General features: G+C 52.5%; 2 protein-coding genes across 4 annotated transcripts in view; one reads left to right on the forward strand and one right to left on the reverse strand.

Annotated features, from left to right (window-relative positions):
* Positions 1-8,822, reverse strand: part of PIGG (phosphatidylinositol glycan anchor biosynthesis class G (EMM blood group)) — a 29,656-nt gene extending 20,834 nt beyond the window's left edge. For all 3 annotated transcript variants that reach the window (XM_079775126.1, XM_079775124.1, XM_079775125.1), the window contains exons 1-5: positions 8,547-8,822; positions 7,567-7,772; positions 3,189-3,398; positions 1,829-2,017; positions 620-761 (exon numbers count right to left, since the gene is read on the reverse strand). In XM_079775126.1, coding sequence (XP_079631252.1) covers positions 620-761; positions 1,829-2,017; positions 3,189-3,398; positions 7,567-7,772; positions 8,547-8,691 — 892 coding nt within the window. In that variant the 5' untranslated portion in view covers positions 8,692-8,822. The remainder of the gene's footprint in view (positions 1-619; positions 762-1,828; positions 2,018-3,188; positions 3,399-7,566; positions 7,773-8,546) is intronic.
* A 6,662-nt stretch (positions 8,823-15,484) lies between these two features.
* LOC307102960 (disintegrin and metalloproteinase domain-containing protein 21-like) lies at positions 15,485-18,014 on the forward strand. Its single transcript, XM_079776762.1, has one exon. It carries the CDS (start codon positions 15,571-15,573, stop codon positions 17,764-17,766), a length of 2,196 nt encoding a protein of 731 aa, XP_079632888.1. The 5' UTR covers positions 15,485-15,570; the 3' UTR covers positions 17,767-18,014.
* Positions 18,015-20,574: the final 2,560 nt, after the last annotated feature.

A 20,574-nucleotide genomic window follows, 5' to 3' on the forward strand; every position in this document is an offset into this window, starting at 1 on the left:
GCTCCAGCAGTGCTGGGTGATGGCAAGGAACTGGGAGAGAAAGCCACGGCGTCCACAGGAACAACAGCACGTGAAGCGAGGGGCACAGGCAGGCCTGCGTGGAAGGTGGTGGGTGACGGCCAGGCCTGAGGCGGGGATCGGGGGGAGGGTCAGAGGGGCGCGTGTGTTTGGGTGCAGAACTGGGTGTGTCAGTGATGACAGATGAGTCCTCAGTTAACCTTGCTCGGACTGGTCTGGTGACAGGATATTGACATGGCTATTCACCCTATAGTTTCTAACAGCGGGTACTCTAAGGCGATGTAAGCACTTCTGTTTCTCTCGGTTCGTATATGTGCCTCCAAAGTCGCTAAGCTACGGGCATTCTTACTGACAGTCCCGGGCATCCAGGCAGCGGCATTCATACAACTGAATTCCCACAAAGGTTACTTGTATTGTAATCATCAGGGCAAGAAACCTAAACTCCCAATCCTGACTGCCCCTCGCCCTGTTAATTTTCATTCTGTCATTGCTCAGGATATTTCAAACTTAGCTTCCAAGAATAGTTTTAAAATTAAAACCAGGTGATAGAAAAAAGCATTAAAATGCAGTTTCAGCATGTTAGCCATGTCTAAGTCCTCACCAGGCTTCCTCTCGAACGCCGAGCTGGTGAGGAGCAGTGCGGTGCTCACTTCCTCCAAGGAGGAGGCCCCGTGGCCCCCACTCTCGGACATGCCGTGGTCGCCACAGAGAACCAGCAGGCTGGGCGAGAGGTCCTCTCTCTCCTGCAAGGCAAAGGGGCCATTTCAACGGCATTGACACCGGGAACACGTACTCGCTGAGAAACCAACATCAGGTTTTAGCTGTCATGAGCAGTTGCTTTCTAAATTAGTGTTTTTTTCCTTTTACCTATGAGCTTACAGACAGATCAAAGGGTCAAGGTCAAATAATGTCATATATGAAACAAACAGAATCACGTGGAGGTCACACAGCACAGCGGGCTTGGACACAGGGCCTCTCAGGGCAGAGGATTTGGGCCTGGACCCCTTTGCCACTTCCGAGCTGTGAGAGTGCTGGCACATTACTCTGCGTGCCTCGGTGTCCCCATCTGTCAAATGCAGCCACCTTCCTGCTCCTGGGCTCCAGCCATGACCTCTGCTGCCCAGGATGTGCCTGGCAGCTCCACCTCGCCCTTGCTCTTGGCCTGGCACATCGGCCCCCTCCTGTCCAGCCTCTGCTCTCATCTCCCATGACTGCCCAGGCTGCTGAAAACCATAGCCCCTCAGATGCAGTTCCCTCCTCCTGCCCCCATTGTCCTGTGGCACATCACCTTCAAGAACACGCATGCAGCCTGGCTGGCATGGCTCAGTGGTTGGGTGTTGCCCAATGAACCAGGAGGTCATGGTTTGATTCCCGATTAGGGCACATGCCCAGGATGTAGGCTCGATCCCAGCGGGGGGTGTGCAGGGCGTGTGCAGGAGGCAGCGGATCCAGGATTCTCTCTCATCACGATGTCTCTCTCTCTCTCTCTGACATAAATAAAATTATTTTTTTAAAAGAGCCCTGATGCACTTGCTTACTGTGCTTCTTGTCTGCCCTCCTGGCTGGAGCCCACACCCCGCAGACACCCAGGCAGGCCCAGCGTCCCGAAGGCCCTCAGGAAGCAGGAGCGGGAGGGATGGTGATGGTGGAGACAGAGCCACTGGAGGCGGGACCAGGCAGGTGAGCATCACTGGCACCGTGCTGGCTGAGGCTGCCGAGGGACGGTGGGCGTGGCATTTACTCAGGCCACCTGAGCTCACGCGCCAGCTTTAGCTTTTCTGGCACCAAGACCCTCTGAAGTGCAGCTCACCTCTGACAGCAGTGAGGTGTGGATTCTCATCAGGATGCTGTCCATCTCGCTGAGCTTGCGCCCAATCAGGGGGCTGCTGGGCCCGGAAATGTGGCCGATGTGATCCAGCCCCAGGTAATGGAGGATTAACACATCCCAATCCCCTCTTTTCAATACTTTATCCAAATGCCTCGTCACGTTATCGTCCACCTTTAAGGGGAAAGTGCATGTCAAGAGCTCCCGTAATGGCCTAGATCTTCACTCCCCAAGAAAGTGATGCGGTCACTATAAATCATACGGTTTAGTTTAGGTGACAGGACTAGTGGGAGTTTGAAAAGACCATGAAAAAAAAAAAAAAGAACTGCCATAAAGAATTAAACAAACATCAGATGAGACGAAACTTTCACTGACATCGTTTCACACCTCTAGGCTGCAGACAGAGTATGTTATACAGATGGACCAAGCAGGGTCTGCTCCGAGAACATCTCTGTGGGCACCACTGAGCAAGGACCCAGGACCCAATTAGACAGGGAGGGCAGTTAGTGAGCACAGGACAGTGCCCAGGGTTCAAGTGACCAGCATGAGAGCTGTCCTGGGAGGGAGGAGATAGCATTCTGTGACCAGCTGCCCCCAACAGAGCCATTTAGCCTGGTCAGCCCCGACCCCTCCGCTAGCCTACCTCCCTCCCACTGAAAAGCCTACAGCAGAGAAGTATTTCTGAGTGACTGTACACAGGAGAGGGAGGGGCCCAGTTGCCGCTGGCCAGCACTGCTATGCTGCACAGGCCACTGCAGCAGAGGGCATCTGTGTCAGCCCACGGACAGGTGTGGGGGTGCAACGCTGACCGCCCTAAAGCCAAGTCCAGACATGTGGTGCCACTGCCCTTAGGGTCTCCCTCTGCACCCAGGCTCAACTTTTCAACGAGGGCTCTCATCACTCCTCCCCTTGGTGAAGCAGCACTCCCAGCACAGGCTGATGCCTCTCAGGACCACCCACCCAGCTTGTCCTTGACCCTGTGCCTCCCACTCGACGCTGACCCACTTGCAGAGGGACCCACGGCCTCGGAGCCCCAGGCAGTGTGGCAGCCTCGGACTCGGCCTCAGACAGAGGCTGTCACCACTCTATCCTTTTGGGACGTCCCCACTCACCTGTGCACCCAGCTCACCTGGCTCCTGGCTGGATTCTTGACACTTGCCAATTGGTGCTTAGCCTCCAGAGAGCCGTGCTCACACCTGCACCAGGGCTCACGCCCTGGCTGTCAAGGTACAAGTGAACCACATCTGTACTGTCTCCACACCCTCCCAATAGAGTAACAAACATCACACAGACAACGCTGCCTCTCTGCCTAGTAGGATCTATGTTTCTTATTTTAGACACTGACCTCTGTATAATCTGACACAAAAAATGAGGTTGTTCCATCATATTCCACAAAGTGCTGTGGGAATAACTTCACCCATGTTTCGTCTCCATAGAAGATGATTCTCTTCCCTGCGGCTTTTGCCTGTGTGATGACATTGTCTTCCAGCAGAGCGGGCGAGTTCAGGTTTCTGACGACATCCACGAAGCCAGGGAGGCTCCCTGTCATCAATGCCTGCAGGAGGGAACACTCTCGGATTAGACTTTGGGGCCCAAAGTGCAGCAGTGGGAGGGGTGCTGGCCACTACACAGATGAAAGATGCAAGCATAAAAGTAGGGCATCCCCAGTACCGGAGCGTGGGTCAGTCTTACGACATATGGGGAAAGCTACCCGCAGATTCTGGCAAAACCAGAACGCTTCACCGTGAACGCCTGACCCCATTTCAGACTAGGAGAGGATAAAGGAGGCGCTGAAGGAGCCAGATGACGGCAGTGCCAGAGGAGAAGAACCAAAACAAGCGACAAAGGGTGGTGTGCGCTCAGACCTGCGTGTTCACACCCACGGCCAGGCTCTCACCTGAGCTTCAAGTCTGCAAACTCCATGTCCTGATTCACAAACCAGAGACTCTACTGTCCAATCCCAAGTGAAAGAGCAGCTTCCACACCCCTCTCAGGAGTTCCCCCGGGAAGCTGGCCCAGGTGTGCTGGTGGGGACCCCTCCCCGCCCCCACCATACGGCCCCATAGTTTCTGGGAGAGGGAGGGGGGTGACATCTTCACCCCTTCCTGCGATTGGAGTAAGTCAACAGCCTCCCTCATTTTAGCCCAGAGTCCAAGAGGCCGCCACGATGGGGCGCGGTCTCTGTGGTCGGTATCTCCCAACAACCCACAACACAAGTGCCCGGGCCTGTGCAATGCAAACCAACAGGCATCGGGTCGCACCCAAGGAGGACTTGCCAAGACTTCTCCAACAGCAGCAGACATGTGCGTTCACTGGGCGTCTAGAACGCATGTGAGTTCGCCCCATTTTCTCCCCCAAGAGCAAGATGACACTGGATAAAATTGTCAAAATCACCACTTGGGGACTTTGAAAACTCACCAAGGATAGACAATCCATTGAGAAGTTCTTACTCAAGACAAACTGCAAGGTGTCAGTAAGTACTGTGAATCCCCGCAGTGCTTTAAAGGGGCTGCGCCCTCCGCCCTGGCTCTGTGCTGCAGGAGCGGAGGACAGGAAGGCCCTCGATTTGGAGCTGGCTCCAGGGAACAGTGCCACGCCAGGGTGTGGCATCCATGGCAAGGCCACATTAACAGCTGCCCGAGGCGCCGTGCTGGTTGTGGTAAGAGACCAGCCCAAACTTTAAAAGGGGATTGGAGGAATGAGATAGATGTAGTGGACCCCCATCAGCTCCACCTATTCCTGGCACCTGGAAGGCTGTGTGTACACTCAGGAGACCGGAGAGGGAGGGCCTACTTACTAGTTCCTGCTGGCTAGACAGAAGGCCCACCCACAGAGAAAGTGAGAGTCAGGGCGGACGCGTAAGTCCCTGACCAGTGAGCATCTGGCCCGTCCCACACATGACCCCACTAAGGGTGGTAGCCTCACCACATTAGGTGTTTATGCACAACTTCTGACCAATCACTAGCCTATGCTGACCCCGAGTGACCCTTGGAAATACTAGCCTAAAACTGAAAACAAGAATTAGAAAAACAACCTCAGAGACATCAGTTGCCCTACACTCAGGAAGAAACTCCCTAGGCCTAGTTCAGGCAAGCCACACCACACAAACAAAATAACAGCGACAACAACAGCCACCACTCCTGGGTGAGGGTCAATCTCGAGTAGAGGTGGGGAGCATGGATATACACACGTTATGTCTCGTCAAACTATATACACATACAAATGTATGTGCTGGATTGTACAAAAATTCTATATCAACAAAGGTATTTCTGTTTTTTAAGATTTTTTTATTGATTTCTAGAGAGATGAAGACAAGTGTAGTGGACTTCCATAAGCTCGATGCAACAGAGGTAAAGGTGACATCCAGCCAAAGCCCACAACCAGGACGTGCGTCCTGACCAGGAATTGAACCAGCAACCTTCCGATGCAGGGGAAGGACACCCAACCGTGACACCCAACCAAGCCACACTGGCCAGGGCTAAAGTTAATTCTTTTTCTTTTTTAAAATATATTTTTATTGATTTCAGAGAGGAAGGAAGAGAAAGAGAGAGATAGAAACATCAATGATGAGAATCATGGATAAGCTGCCTCCTGGACACCCCCCCACTGGGGATTGAGCCTGCAACCTGGGCATGTGCCCTGACCAGAATCAAACCTGGGACCTTTCAGTGTGCAGGCTGATACTATCCACCGAACCATACCAGCAAGGGCTAAAGTTATTTCTTAAAACGTGAGCCTCTCTCTTACCCCAAATTCTACTTCCTAAAGACAACTGGTTATTTTTGGTAAGTACCCTTTCATACTTTCTTTCTGTAGGTGTACAACCAAATTTATACAAAGATACATTTTTCACCAAAATGGTAACAGAATATGTAAGTAATTTTACAACTTGGTTTTTTTTTTCCAATTAATAACAAACCACGGATTTCTTTCCCCAGAAAACAACAGCTATAAAAACTACACACACACACACACACACACATTTTTTAACCCTTACCTGTGGATATTTATTCCTTTTAAAAGACTGGAAAAGGGGGGTGGAGAAATACGTGAGGGCACACATCAATTGGATGCCTCTTGCACACGCCCCGACCGGGTCGGGGATGGAACCTGCAACCCAGTATGTGCCTTTGTGGGAGGGCTGACACTATCTAGTGAGCCACACCAGCCGGGGCTGTTTTTAGTGTTTGAATATACAACATATTTACATCCAATATTTGAATGCACAATATATTTAAACACCACCATTGTAATGGGCATTTACTTTAAAAAGCTTCCAATGGAAGTACCATTTGAGCTGAGACCTGAGACTGAAGAGTTGTCTAGGTGAGATGAGGTGGGGCCTTCCTAGGGAGACAGTAAACTGCAAAGGCTCCAAGCCAGGGGCAGTGCGCATGGGAGCTAGCTACACGTGATCCTGAGAGGAAAGGGAGCTCAGACGAGGGGGAGGTACACGGGCAGGACAGCCACGAGGCCTGGGTGAGTAGGCACAGTGGAGGGCACTCAGTTGAGTAGCACGAGCTGGAGACCACATTGGACTGGATGAGGGAGGTGGCTCAGTTCAGCTATATTCTCAGAATTAAGACACCTGTTCACCTCATTTCTCATGAAGAGTAGGTTACCATCCATCTTTAAATTTTTACAATGTGATAGACAAAACTTGGCCTTGCAGATGGTTTTGAGTTGCTATGATTACTAGTAAAGTAAAAAGAATCTTTTCACATGTTTAATGGACATTTCAATTTCTTGCCCTGTGGAACTCCTCTTACCCTCTGGGCTGGCACCCCAGGGAGCATGCAGGTAGCAACCGAGTTGCAGTTGGGGGCTGTAGGAAGTATGAAGTGAGAACTCAAGTCTGTCAGCTCCTTGGAGGTTCCCGTGGCTGCCATGGCCTTGGGAATGGGGGTTCTTGCCTTCTGAGGGAAGGACCTGTCTCAGTCACCCTGCTCAGCAGTGCTGCCGTGTGCTGCCCCATGACAGCCAGTCATTGGAGCCAGGCAGCCTTGTGCTCCAGTCCCCATTGCAGTTGCGTGACCTGGGTACTTCAAGCCTGTTCCCTCCTTTGGAAACGGTCCCTAATAAAGCTTCAGTCTTTTCTTTACCTATAGTTCCTGGGTGAGGCACTAGGCACTTGAAAGCCACATTCACTAGCTGAGCACCTGCAGGCAGTTTACACAGCGAGAACTGTGGAGGCCAGACCCTGCTGGGTCAGTCACTGTATGCTTCAGTGCTGGGAAAAGTCTGAGTTTCCCTTCTCATCCATAAAGTCAAGAGACTGGACGAGATAACCCTAAAGGCTTTCCAGGAGTATAACTGACCTAATGGCCATTACAGAAAATAACAGGGTAGCAAGGAGGATGGCATCCCTGAGACTAGGCTAGCCTGGAATAACTGGCTTTCAATCCTTTATGCCTCCCAGGAAGCATGAACTCTGGCTACTTGAAAAGGGGTACAAATCGTGGTCTCAGTTCTACCTTACTATGTCAGGCTTCTTTGTCTGTCTACTGCCCCAGCCAGGCTGAGAGCAGTAAATGCATTTCAAATGTGGACAAGTAACAAACTATAAAGAGCCCTCTGCACCTCTTAGAGCCAAACCATCCAATCTAATAAAGAGCTAATGTGCTAATTAGGACGAAGCGGGGGCTGCGAGGGCTGTGCCCCTTGTGAGAATTTCGTGCATCTGGCGCCTAGTGATTTATGAAACACGGTGTTAAACTGTTTACCTTGATTCGAGGCATAGTAACTGTAGGTGGCTTTGCTTCAGCCACAAAACTGTGAGATGCTCCTTTTTCCACAAGGTAAGTTGTGTAGGGCATAAATTTCACACCTTTTGACCCAAACACAAAATCATCTCTCAAGGCATCGATCAGCATAATAACAACTTTCCTGAAGAGAGGTGGGGGGAGCTTGGTCCAATTGGAACTGGCCCCTAAAAGGGTTTGAAAGGAAAAGAAAATTGAGTTGTCCACTTTACTTAGCATTCCATCACCTATAACCTAGTTGCTGCCCACTTCTCTAGCACAGCTCCTGCCACGTACCCACCCACCCACCCACAGAACAATGCCCTCCCCTACAGGGTGGGGGGCGGCTCCCACCAGGTAGCTCGGGAGCCCCAGGACCGAGTCAGGAAGTTCTGGGCCCGGGGAGTCCCTGCCGAGGCGAGGGCCCTGGAGCGGTAAATGCAGGCGCTGGACCTGCGAACACGCGCTTCACTGCGCGGAAGGGCGAGCTTCTGCCACTTGTGTTCACGTGGTCAGCGGCTCGTAGTGTGTGGACCTGGGGCAAGACGGAGCCTCTCCCTGGCATGGCCTGCCGGGAGGGCGAACCGAGCAGGGGTCCCTGCAGGCGGTCGTCACTACCGGCGACAAGGGGCCTGGCGGAATGTAAGAGAGAAAAGCGAGGGCTCAGCAGGGATCCCTATCTGTTGTGACTCAATGAGCAAAGCGGGTGCCGGGAACCCAGGGGCTCCGAGCTGCTCGGGGAAGGGGCGCGGGCTGGAGGGTGGCGGCCCGGCTGGGAGCGCTGGCTTTCGGTGACCAGACCGGAGGGCCGAAACGGGGCTGACAGCGCGGTTGTCAAGTTGTCGGACAGACACAGAGAGAGAGGCTGGAGCGGTCAGGAGAGGGGCCTCGGGTGGGGGGTCCGGGAGGGGCTCAGGAGGAGGGTCCTCCGGCAAAGGAGCGGGCCGGGAGCGGGGCCCTACCTGCCGAGGGCTCGGGCGCCGCCGGGGGCTCGGGCTTGGAGGAGGAGCGCACGGGAGGCGGGAAGAAGCCCCGCAGGAAGAGCGCGACTCCCAGCACCTCGATCACCACGCAGCCCGCGGCGAAGGCCCCGCAGCCCAGCCGCATCGCGCCGCCCGCCGCCGCCCGGCCGCCTCCGGCTGCGGAAACAGCGGGGAGCAGGTGCGCACCGCGGCCCCGGCTGCAGCCAGCCCCGCGCGTCCGGGCGGCCTGCGCTCCACCGACACACCCGCGAGGGGCGAGCGCTTCCGGGTGCCCAGCCGCCCGGTTGGAGGCCCCGTACAGCACTTCCGGCGCGCCGCCCAATCCCCGCAGGGTCCCCGCCCACCCGGATCCCCGCCCACCGGCGAATCCCGCCGCGCGGCCCCGCCCACCCCGCCGTGGAGCCGGGGGCCATTGGGCCGGGGCCCGCCCATCTCCCGCCGGGTTTGGGGGTTGGGGTGAGAGTCGTGGGCTAAGGAGTGAGGGCAGAGGCTGGAGGGGAAGCCCCGCAACCGAGGGGCGGGGTCGGGGCGCCTGTGGCTCCGTGAGCCAGTCCAGCAGACAGGGGCGACTCACGTGAGCGTTTATCCCGAGCCGCCCGCCAGGTGGCAGACGGGCAGGTCACCCCCAAAGCCTGCTCTGCATCCCCCCGTAAGCCAGCGGCCTGTAAGGTAAGAAGGACAAAGATTACCTGGGGAAGTAGGCCAAAGGAATAAAAATGTGTGTGACGGTTACAGATTAGAAGTGTTAACGGAAAAAAACATTCAAACCTGTAAAGAGTTTCCGTGCCTTTATTTGAGCCCAACTGTCGACAATTACCCAAAAGCAGAATCTCAATGTATTGGGGTAATGCCCCGGACATCCGCAGTCCCTTCACACCGCTTTGCACACTGCAAGCAAAGGTGGAGACGCAGTGGGCCACATGAGATCCACCGGTGACAGACCAGGGAGGGGGGAGAAAACAACGCGGGGAAGCCTCCGGGAATGGACGAAAAGTAAAGCGACACGTACTTCTACCCAGGTGGGCACAGGACAGTCAGCAGTCAACAGCCAACATAACAGCAACGAAGGAACTTACGGTATCCTTCCCGCCCTGGCTGTGCCCTTGTTTTAGAAGACCAGAGAGAAACCAAGCAACGCTTAGGGAAATGGAGTTACACAGCTTTATTAGGCCAGTGGACTCAGAGGAGGTTGCCTCTCAAATTCTGAGCAAACCCATGTGATGGAAGCCCCTCTTTTACCCCCTTTTGGTGTCTTTGTCCCCCAAATATGGATTATACTTCCAGACCGTTCTCAGGCTTTGTAAAAAGCCACACACAAGTGTTGGTGGTTGAGACCATACCTAAGGGCCTGGCGCCAGCGCTATAACCCCCCTCCAGGGGCTGTGTCATGGTTTATGGTGCTGTAAGATGGGAGCATTTAGGTAACAGGTCTTGCAAGACCAGTCGGTGGAGAAAGGGGCAGTGACTTAATTATAGGTCATCAAGAATGTACATTAGGAGAGGAACCAAGATGGCGGCAAAGTTAAACAACTAAACTGCCGCCTCGCACAACCATTTCAAAAATACAACTAAAAGACAAAAGTCTACCACCCAGAAGCACGGGAAAGCTGGCTGAGTGGTAGATTTACAACTAAGAAGAGAAGGGAGCGCAAACGCTGGAGAGCTGAGGTATGCAGGCGCGCGCGTAGCGGGCTGGTGGCGGGCGACTGGGCGCGCGGCTTTTCTTCAAACCGAAGGGAGACAAACTCCCGATCACTCTGAACTCCAGTTTCTGGGGACACGCGGGGGACCCAGACGCCTACGGGGAGAAGCTGGACTCTCGGCCATCGGTCGGAGAGTGAGAGTGACTTTTTTGCAGAGGTGCGCCCAGCAATCAGGGTTCGCTGCGCTGGAGCGCGGGACACAGGGACTTGGAAACGCGGAAAGGCAAAGATGGCTGAAGGCAGCCATGGCCGTTGGCCACGCCTCAGCCTAGTGACGCCCTGAGACCCCGCCCCGCCCTGAGACCCCGCCCCGCACATTCTACAAACCTGCCCAGGCTCCACACAGCGGCTTTTACATATAAATGGCCTGTTCTGTGGCAGCTCAACCAAATTAACTGCAGCTCCAGTCAGACTGCTCCCAAACCACCCAAGCAAAGAGGAGAAAACTGTAGCTCTTGCTGTAGCTCCTGCTGGGAGGCCTCAGACCTGCACCCCATTGGAGATCCAGACACTAGGGTATCTAGTGGTCGGTGTGGACGACACCAGATTTCAACCACTCTCATAAGGGACACATTCAAGTGGCAGACTCAGTGAGCACCAAAGCCCTACTGTGTCTCCAGCACAGCAATTCTTCCGTTATAGACACAGCAGGTCCTCACAGCCAATTGGCCTGGAGGTCAATTCCTCCCAGTGTACCAACAGCAATCAGGGCTTTTAACTACACCAAGACTTTCCACTGAGCCCACAAAGGGGTGTACAAAGAGCGACCACCTAGAGTGATTGGGAAAGCTGAGCTACTGGCCCCTATAGGTCACTGACCACACAAAGCCACTCAATCAACACAGGGAGGCAGCCAAAATGCGGAGACACCGAAGTATGTCACGAGTAGGAGAGATGGAGGAAAGCAAACTAATGGACGACACAGTGTTCAGAACCACATTTATAAGGTTACTCAAGAATCTTCCAAAAACCGCTGAGAAACTTGAAGAGACCTTCAAGGACCTTAATGAGAATACCAAAAAAATGGAAAAGGACCAGTCAGAAATTATGCATACACTGTCTGAAATAAAGAATATACAGACACTCAACTGTAGACCACCGTACCGGAAGAGTCAAACCAAAGATCTGGAATATGAGGAAGAAAAAAATACCCAACCAGAGAGGCGGAAAGAAAGAAGAATCCAAAAGTGTGAGGATAGCGTAAGGAGCCTCTGGGATGGCTTTAAACGTACTAATATCCGAATTTTTGGGGTGCCAGAAGAAGAGAGAGAGCAAGATACTGAAAACCTATTTGAAGAAATAATGACAGAAAACTTCCCCTACCTGGTGAAAGAGTTAGACTTACAAGTCCAGGAAGCGCACAGAACCCCAAACAAGAGGAATCCAAAGAGGACCACACCAAGACACATCATAATTAAAATGCCAAGAGCAAAAGACAGAGAGCATCTTACAAGCAGCAAGAGAAAAACAGTTAGTTACCTACAAGGGAGCACCCATACGACTGTCAGCTGATTTCTCAACAGAAACTATGCAGGGCAGACGGGAGTGGCAAGAAATATTCAAAGTGATGGATAGCAAGAACCTACAACCAAGACTATTCTACCCAGCAAAGTTATCATTCAGAATTGAAGGGCAGAAAAGAGCTTCACAGATAAGAAAAAGCAAAAGGAGTTCATCACCACCAAACCAGTATTATATGAAATGCTGAAAGGTATTCTTTAAGAAGAGGAAGAAGAAGAAAAAGATAAAGATAAAAAGTATGAACAACAAATACATATCTATCAACAAGTGAATCTAAAAGTGAAGTGAATTAAAAATCTGAGGAACAGAATAAATTGGTGAACATAATAGAATCAGAGGCATAGAATGGGAGTGGATTGATAATTCTCAGGGGGAAAGGGGTGTCTGTGTGGGGGGTACGGGAAGAGACTGGACAAAAATCATACACCTATGGATAAGGACAACAGGGGGGAGGTAAGGGCAGAGGGGGGGTTGGGAACCGGGTGGTGGGGAGATATGGGGGGAAAAAAGAAGAAACAATTGTAATAATCTGAACAATAAAGATTTATTTTAAAAAAAAAGAATGTACATTAGATTGCTGGCACAGATGCAGATTGCTAGGCCCCTCCCCCACCCCCCAAATATCAGGGTTACATTGGACTTAGCCTTTTAGCCTTCTCACCCTGAGGGGTCCGGAAAAAGGGAAGCCACAAGTCACTCTGACATTTCACAGTTATGTACCCCCAGATGCAAAAAGACAATAGGCTCAGCCAAGATCAAAGTTGATTTTTGCCAAGGAACTAGCCTAGAACATGACCACCCACCATAAACTGCTCTCTAATCAAAGGTCTTCAATTTCAGACCATCCTCTGTGGTCCTCCCCCACCCCCATCCCTTCCTAAAAGACTACCATGCACTCCGCCCCCCTCCCCCTGCCCAGCCCCCAAGCCCGCCAGCCAGCATGTAGCCCCTTTCCAGTCCACACAGGCAATGTGGGCTGGGGATTTGCAAAGCACAGGCTCATCTGGGACTCCATTGTTTTCTTTCTGCAACAAGGTTGTTGATCTTCCCAGGGTAGTAGTTCTCCAATACTCCCATGTCCCGGGCAGTGCAACTCTTAGCCAGGTGAGGATATGCATTCTCTAATAGAGCAGAACAATCCCAGTTCACAGAGCAGGATTGCCATTTCTTCCCCTAGTAAAAGAGGGGGAAAGTGGATGTGGGCTCCCTGAGAGAGGCTGGGTGGGGATGGGGACAGGGGATCTGAACGTGGTTGTTCCCAGGAGTGCCTGATTCCCCTAACCTGAATACAGAAAACCTCAGGAGTGTTAGGTTTGATGGAGAAATTGAATCAATACCCCTCCCCCGGGAACTGGCTTTTTAGGTCATTTCACTATGGATATTCCCTTTGCTGAGGCCACATTTCACTTGTGCTGACCACGTCCATTCTCTCCCCTCCGGGTATGCATAAAGAAGTCTTCGGCCCCCAAAAAGCCCGCAAAAGTCCTTTAACGGCCGCTGACTGCTGTCACTGGGTGCTGGCGCCACACAGGCTCAGCCACGTGGTGTGCGGATGACCAAATAAATCCCTCCTCATTCTGGTCTCCTGTGTTCCTCCTTTGGCTCCTTTGGCGACCTAACAAGGAGCAGCACACAGCACTCCTCGTCCCTCCCTGGGTCCCAGCTATCCTTTGTTACCATGTGGGCCACCCCCAGGTTGCGGGATGTCTTGCCCCAAACAGGGACACTTCCCCAAAGGGCCACAAAGCCCCACAAAGCCCCACATGAAGACTCTACATGGTGTGTGTTGTAGATGGTGGATGGGCACCCGGTGTCTGACCTGTGGAGTCAGATCAAAGCTGGGGTCAGCAACCTTGGTACTTGGGTTCTGTCTGGGAAAGAATTCAGAGCCACGACCCAAACTGTAAGAGAAAATTTATCTGGCAAATCACAGAGGGAGAGGAAGTAATGGCTAGAAGAAATGGGATTAGCAAACAAGTTATGAATGCAAAGAAAGAGCCCTTGGAGCTTGGGAGTGAGGAAGATGATGGTAACACGCCTGGGGCAGGGAGGGGAGGGGAGGGGAAAGGCAGGGGTTGTCCTGGGAAGAGAGTGAAACAAAAATGCTGTGGTGGTCGGTCAGAGTGCTTGTCTCACAAAGCTGAAGATTGGATTCAAAGACAAAAACGGTGGGTGGAAACCAACCTTTTGGGGGGATTGTGGGAGCACTTACTCTTCGATCTTGCTTGACCATGCCAACTGTTGGGAGCACTGGTCCTCGGATGCCGGGCATTAGACAGAGAAGACATGAGAAGTCGTAGGCACATACAGGAGAGACTATTGTAGATCAAGCAGCCATTGCTTCTCTAGGAGCCATTAGACAAAGTAGTTCTTCAAAATAGCCCCACAAGAGCAGCTGTAGAAAGCGGCCCATTGCCAGCTGGTCAGTAGAAGCGTATATAGACGCTCAAACAGAAGAGGCCTCATGCCAACTAGTGACACACGATCAAACAGAAGAGGCCTTGTGCCAATTCGTGATGCTTGTGCTACATTAACATAAACAGGTTACATCTGTTAACATAACGTCAACGAAAAAACCCATTGAGACCTGTAAAGAATTTTTGTGAGTTTATTGGAGCCAAACTGTGGACATGTGCCAGGAAGCAGAACCTCAACGAATTGAGATAATGTTCTGGAGATTGGCGGGTTACATCCGTATTTATACATTGCAATCAAAGGAGGGACGTAGGTGGTTTACATGAAATCCACTGGTGATAGATTAAGGAGGTGGGAGAAAGCAGAGCTGGGGAAACCCCTGGGATTGGATAAAAAGTGAAATGATGGACACATACATAGGTGGGTGAGGGAACAATTAACATGATAATGAAGGAATTTGTGGTATCTGTCCTGGTGCCCAGCACATTTGGTTGTGCCCCATGGGGTCCAGAGAAAGGGAGGTTACCAGTCACCCAGACATTTCAAGGGCCTGTTATTGTAGAGGCAAAAGGACAGATAGATAGGCTCAGTTAAGGTAAAGGTTGACCTTGTCAATGAATATATCGGCCTAGGACATAACTACCTACCCACCATAACTGCTCTTAGTTACAGTTTAATTTCAGACCATCCTTTGTAGCTACTTTAGGTCTCGGAGGTTGTAAGACTGCCATGCAGGCCTCCCCTGAGCTTGTCACGTTAGCATGTGGCCCCTTTCGACCACAACAGGTTTCAATGGTTTTTTACATTGGCATTATCATAGATGCAAAAGGACAATAGGCTCAGTTAAGGTAAAGACTGACCTTTGTCAGGGAAGATGCGGGCCTAGAACATGACTACCCAGTACAAACTGCTTTTTAATGAAAATGTTTTAAGTTCACACCATCCTTTGTGGCTACTTAAGGTCACTGAGTTTGCCAGGCCTCCATGCAGGCCTCCCCTGAGCTAGTCAGGTTAGTATGTGGCGGTTTTTCGTCCACAGTATGGAATTTAACTTTGCTGTAATGACATAGCGTGTGTGCAAGTAGCTACAGGGAAGCCTGACATGGATGCAATGGCACATGGGTCTGCTTCCTTCTCTCTTATTTCCACCTTAGCATTCACAGACAGGGTTCCCACCGCCCCCTCCTCAACCCCAGCTGACTGCACGCCCAGCCCACCCACGGCCACACCCTGTCATTGTTGCCTCAGCTGACCCAGCCACTCTGCCCTTGGCAGGAAGTGGCCACTGCAGATGGTGGGGACCAGGTTTCACTGAGGACCCTCCCTCTCTCCGTTCCCATCCACGGTTCTCCCCCACCAAGGGCATGAGGCTGGCAGAGGGCCCGGTCACCCTCAGGACGCCCCTCTTGCTGCTTGGGCTCTGGGTGGTGCTGGCTCCCGCCCAGTGTTCTCAAGGTCGTCCCTCCTGGCGCTACATCTCCTCGGAGGTGGTGATTCCCAGGAAGGAGCTGCACCATGGCAAAGCCGTGCTGGCAGCAGGCTGGCTCTCCTACAACCTGAGGTTCGGGGGCCAGAGACACGTCCTCCACATGCGGCGCAAGAGACTCTTTAGGCCTGGACAGCTGGTGGTGATGACTCAGGATGACCAGGGGGCCTTGCAGGTGGACTACCCCTTTTTCCCTCTCGACTGTTACTACCTGGGCTACCTGGAAGACGTCCCTCTCTCCATGGTCACCGTGGACACGTGCTATGGGGGCCTGGAAGGCATCATGAAGGTGGATGACCTGGCCTATGAAATCAAACCCCTCAAGGATTCCCAGAGGTTTGAGCACATCGTTTCTCAGATCGTAGCCGACACTAACGCCATAGGACCCATGTCCACGCTGGGACACAAGGCTGAGAGGCACCCGCTGGTCTCTTACCCGAACCCCAGTGCAGCCTCCAGGGTCAGCAGTAAGCTCTATCCATCCCACAGTGCAACTATGAAAGGCTGTCTCATGAGTGCCCATTCCACTTATACTCTGTACAACAATGTGTCACAGTGTGCCCAATTCCTGGTACATCTAGGTAGTTTAATAGACGCCATGTTGCGAGGTCTCGAAATGAGGTACTACATCAGCCTCATTGTCATTTATAATAAGGGAGAGCCAGCAGATATGAACAACTATTATGTGCCAGATGGTCCATTTGCTCGGAATTATGCTTCCAATATTTACAATGTATTTGAGCCACATTCAGGCTTAATCGTGAAAAGAGATGGGCCCCATGAACTTAATTTCAAACCAGCTACCTACGGAATATGCTCAAGATATGGTCTCATCTTTCTGGGCCACCTATCCAGACATTATTTATTGTTATCAATTATAGCCTCCCACCAAATAGGGGTCACTTTCGGTCTGTGGTTAGATAAGAACGACTGTGTTTGCCAGAGAAGGGCCACCTGCATCATGTACAGGTACCCTGTGTTGACAGATTCATTCAGTAACTGTTCCTTTGCACACACACAAAACATATTTTATAATTTTGGAGACTGCCTTTTTGAACGTGAAATAGTGTATTCAAACAGAAGCCTGACACCCATTCGATGTGGAAACTCTGTGGTGGAAGACAAAGAGCAGTGTGACTGTGGGACCTTCAAGCAGTGTTACACCAACCCATGCTGCGACAGTGACTGCAGCTTTACACCTGGGAGCATTTGTAACAGGGAAACCTGCTGCACAAACTGCACCTACACGCCCGCGGGGACGCTCTGCAGACCAATCCAGAACATCTGTGACCTTCCCGAGTACTGCAAGGGGAAGGACACGCGGTGCCCCAGTGATTTTTATCTGCAAGATGGAACCCCGTGCACCGAGGACGGCTACTGCTACCATGGCAATTGTACGGACCGCAGTATGCACTGCAAGGAGATCTTTGGGGAAGGGGCGCTGAGCGCTCCAGACGTCTGCTACAGCATAAATAAAAAGGGCCACCGATTTGGACACTGTAAACTTAACCTTGACTACGAAATAACACCTTGTGCTGATGCTGACGTTAAGTGTGGACGCCTACAGTGTGTCAACGTCACTCATCTGCCTCGGTTGCAGGAACATGTGGGGTTCCATCACTCCATATTAGGGGGGTTCTTGTGTTTTGGGGTGGGTGCACACCGAGGGACAAGCACAACTGATGTTGGTATTGTGAGACCTGGTACCCCCTGTGGGCGTGGAAAGTTCTGTCTCGAGAGATATTGCAATGCTACTCTGGCGGCCATAGACTACAACTGTCCCCCTTCGAAATGCAACTACAGGGGCATGTGCAACAATAACAGGAACTGCCACTGCCATGTAGGCTCGGACCCTCCCCGGTGCATAAACACTGGTGCCGGAGGGAGTGTGGACAGCGGACCCCCTCCAAGAAGAACGCGGACAGTGAGGGAAAGTGGTATGTCAGTGGTGTATTTGAGAGTGATTTTTGGTCGCTTGCTTGCCCTCATAGCTGCACTCCTTTTCGGTGTAGCCACGAATGTGAGAACTGTCCAGACCACTACAGTCACTGAAGTAAACGTTCATGGGAAGTAAACAAGTCAGCCTTCAGACCCCTGTACAACTCAGGCAACATGAAGAAACACCTTCAAAAAGTCACCATATCCGGCTGGCAGAGCTCAAGCCCACACTTCTGACCGGCTGCAGGGGTCCTAGCCCACATCCAGGGTGCGCACCGTGGATGTTTTCACACCACTCTCTCTGACAGCTCACTGGCCAGCGTCTGCAATAAAGCTTGAGCACCTCACGTTGGTGTCCTGTGCAGTCCTTGTAAGTCTGTAAGAGCCCTGAGTGAGCCTGAGGCTCGGGCCTGGAGAGGAGACCTGGTCAGCAGCTGGCCTTGCGCTGTGGAAGCCTGTCCCAGGATTAGTGACAGTTGCCACAGGTTCCTTAACGGCGAATTCCTGAGAGCTCCCCACAATTGTGCCCTTGAGCACCGAGTGTCCCTCAGTCCCTGGGTAATGTCTCCTCTAAACTGCTTGGGTTCAGGGCAATGGCGAGTTCCTCCCCTCCCCCAAACCTGCCTGTTTCACACGGGGTTGGGGGAGGGTGAGTGTGGGCTGTGGGCTGACAGTGAGGGTTCCTTGTCTGCTAGTGACCCCTGAGCTCCATGAAGAGCACCCTTCCCTGTGTGGAGGCAGACCAGTGAGTGGCACTCAATCAGAAAGAAGAAGTGGCCCTCGTGACTCTGGCCTCAGAGGGAGAAGGCAAGCCGAGAGCAGGTAACCCTCGCCTTACTTGCTCCATCAGAACCATCCTCTTGGCTTCTGTAATTTCGCTTGCTTCTCACATGATGCGCAGCCAACCTCCCAGGCTGCCACATGTGTGGAAAGCCCCCTGAATACCCAGAAGCTTATCATGTATGAAAAAAGGTCAGAACCCGGTCGCAGGGCTCAGCCTCTGGAGAGAACTCCCCTGAGCCCACAGTGGTGCAAATAAGTCTTTTTCTGAAACTCCGAGTGCATTTGGATTGTCGCTTCTGCCCAATCTGATTTCTGCCATCACATTTGTTTCCCTGTTTTTCGAGAAGCCAACAGCCACCTGGCCCTTTGAGCCACCATTGTCGGAAGCCATCAGAGGCAGCCGCTAAATTCGGGTTCTCGCGAAGGACAGGAAGGCACGCTGCTGGTGATTTCACTGATCCCGACCCTTGCTGGGCCCGAAAGTAGTCGGCCACTGCTGTCCTCGAACGGACTCCAGGGAAGACAATAAAGTCTGCCAGGACCAGGACATGAGACTGGTAAGTGTCCCCGGGGACCTTGGACCGAGTTCAGGCCCCCCTCGAAGGCAGAAAGGAAGCTTGATCACCTCCTGAGTAGTGTGGTCACCGCATAGGATTGGAGACTCCTAGGGTGGGAGTCTGGAACTCTGTGCGAATCTGTGTGCATGTGTGTGTATGACTGTGCCCCATGGCGTCAGCTATGGAGCCTGCGTGAGTCCCTACCTGCGGTTCTGTGGTGACCTCATATGGCTTAGGGCGGTGTCAGGTTCTGGGGGACACTGCCCTCCCGGCGAACCTGTTCCGGGTCAGGGGCTTATACTGACCTGCCAATGTTAAGGGGCACCTAATTCCCTGTGAGGGGAGTGGCCAGGTGGACGACAGGAAGAGCTCCCCTTAGTTTGTCTCTTGACACCGTTCACTGGGAGGTTTTTAGTTCATCATTTTGGACACCATCATGGGGGGTGGGGAGGGGAGTTCCTCACAACCTACAGGTGTGGAATGTATGATTAAAAACTTTAAGAAAGGGTTCTCAGGAGATTATGGGGTCAAATTGACCCCCGGAAAGCTGCGCACCCTGTGAATTGGAGTGGCCCACCGTTGGTGTAGGATGGTCCTCTGAAGGCACTCTTGATGTCCCCATGGTCCGTGCTGTATATGGGGTCGTTTCTGGAAGCCCCGGTCACCCGGATCAGTTTCCTTACATAGACCAACGGTTGGAAATAGCTCAGATCAACCTTCCTGGGTCCAGTTCTGCGTTACTGCTCAGGGACAGTGTAAGGTCCTCGTGGCACAAAGTGAAAGAAAGACTTCATGAAAAGAACAGAGGCCCCCCATATTAGAAGGGGACTCAGAGGAAGCTATTTCACTGCTGCCACCATACCCCCCAATGCCCCGCTACCTGAAGATGGGGAACCTCACCTGCCGGATAGCCTGCATGCATCGATCTCACCCCTGCCTGCAGCTAGCCCGCCGCTACAACCAGGGTCTCCTCACCCTGTGGGAAGACACCTTGGGTCAGCGGCCCAAGCCCAAGGACCAAGACCCCCAGGAGCAATGCAGATGCCATTGCGGGAGATAAGGGGTCCACAGAAAATAGGCCCTGATGGGACGTCCCAGAAGGGGGATGAGTCTTCTAGTACCAGCCATTCTCCACCACTGCCCTCCTCAACTGGGAACATCACATGCCGCCATATCCCAAAACACCTCAGGCAATGGTTGATCTCCTAGAATCCATATTTCAGACTCATTGCCCACCCTGGGTCAAATGTAAACAGCTCCTCCTCACTTTGTTCAACACAGAAGAACTCTGTGGAATAGTCACTGAAGCCAGGAAATGGCTGCAGACTCAAGCCCCAGCTGGACATCTACGTGGAGCAGCCTGGGCAGGCGAAGCTCGCCTGATGGAGAACCACGCTGGGACCCAAAGACAGAGGAAGGAAGAAGTCGTCTACAAAGATATCGACTCACCTTCCTCCAAGGGATCAGGGCAGGGGCCAAGAAGCCTACAAACATGGCAAAGACCTCTAAGGTCCTGCAGAAATGGGTTGAGAGTCTGATTTTTATGAGAGTCTGCGAGGCCTTCAGAGTCTACACTCCGGAGGCCCCTGAAAGCCAGCGCATGG

The sequence above is a fragment of the Cnephaeus nilssonii genome (genome assembly GCF_951640355.1).
Source record: "Cnephaeus nilssonii genome assembly, chromosome: 1".
Lineage (NCBI taxonomy): Eukaryota > Metazoa > Chordata > Mammalia > Chiroptera > Vespertilionidae > Cnephaeus > Cnephaeus nilssonii.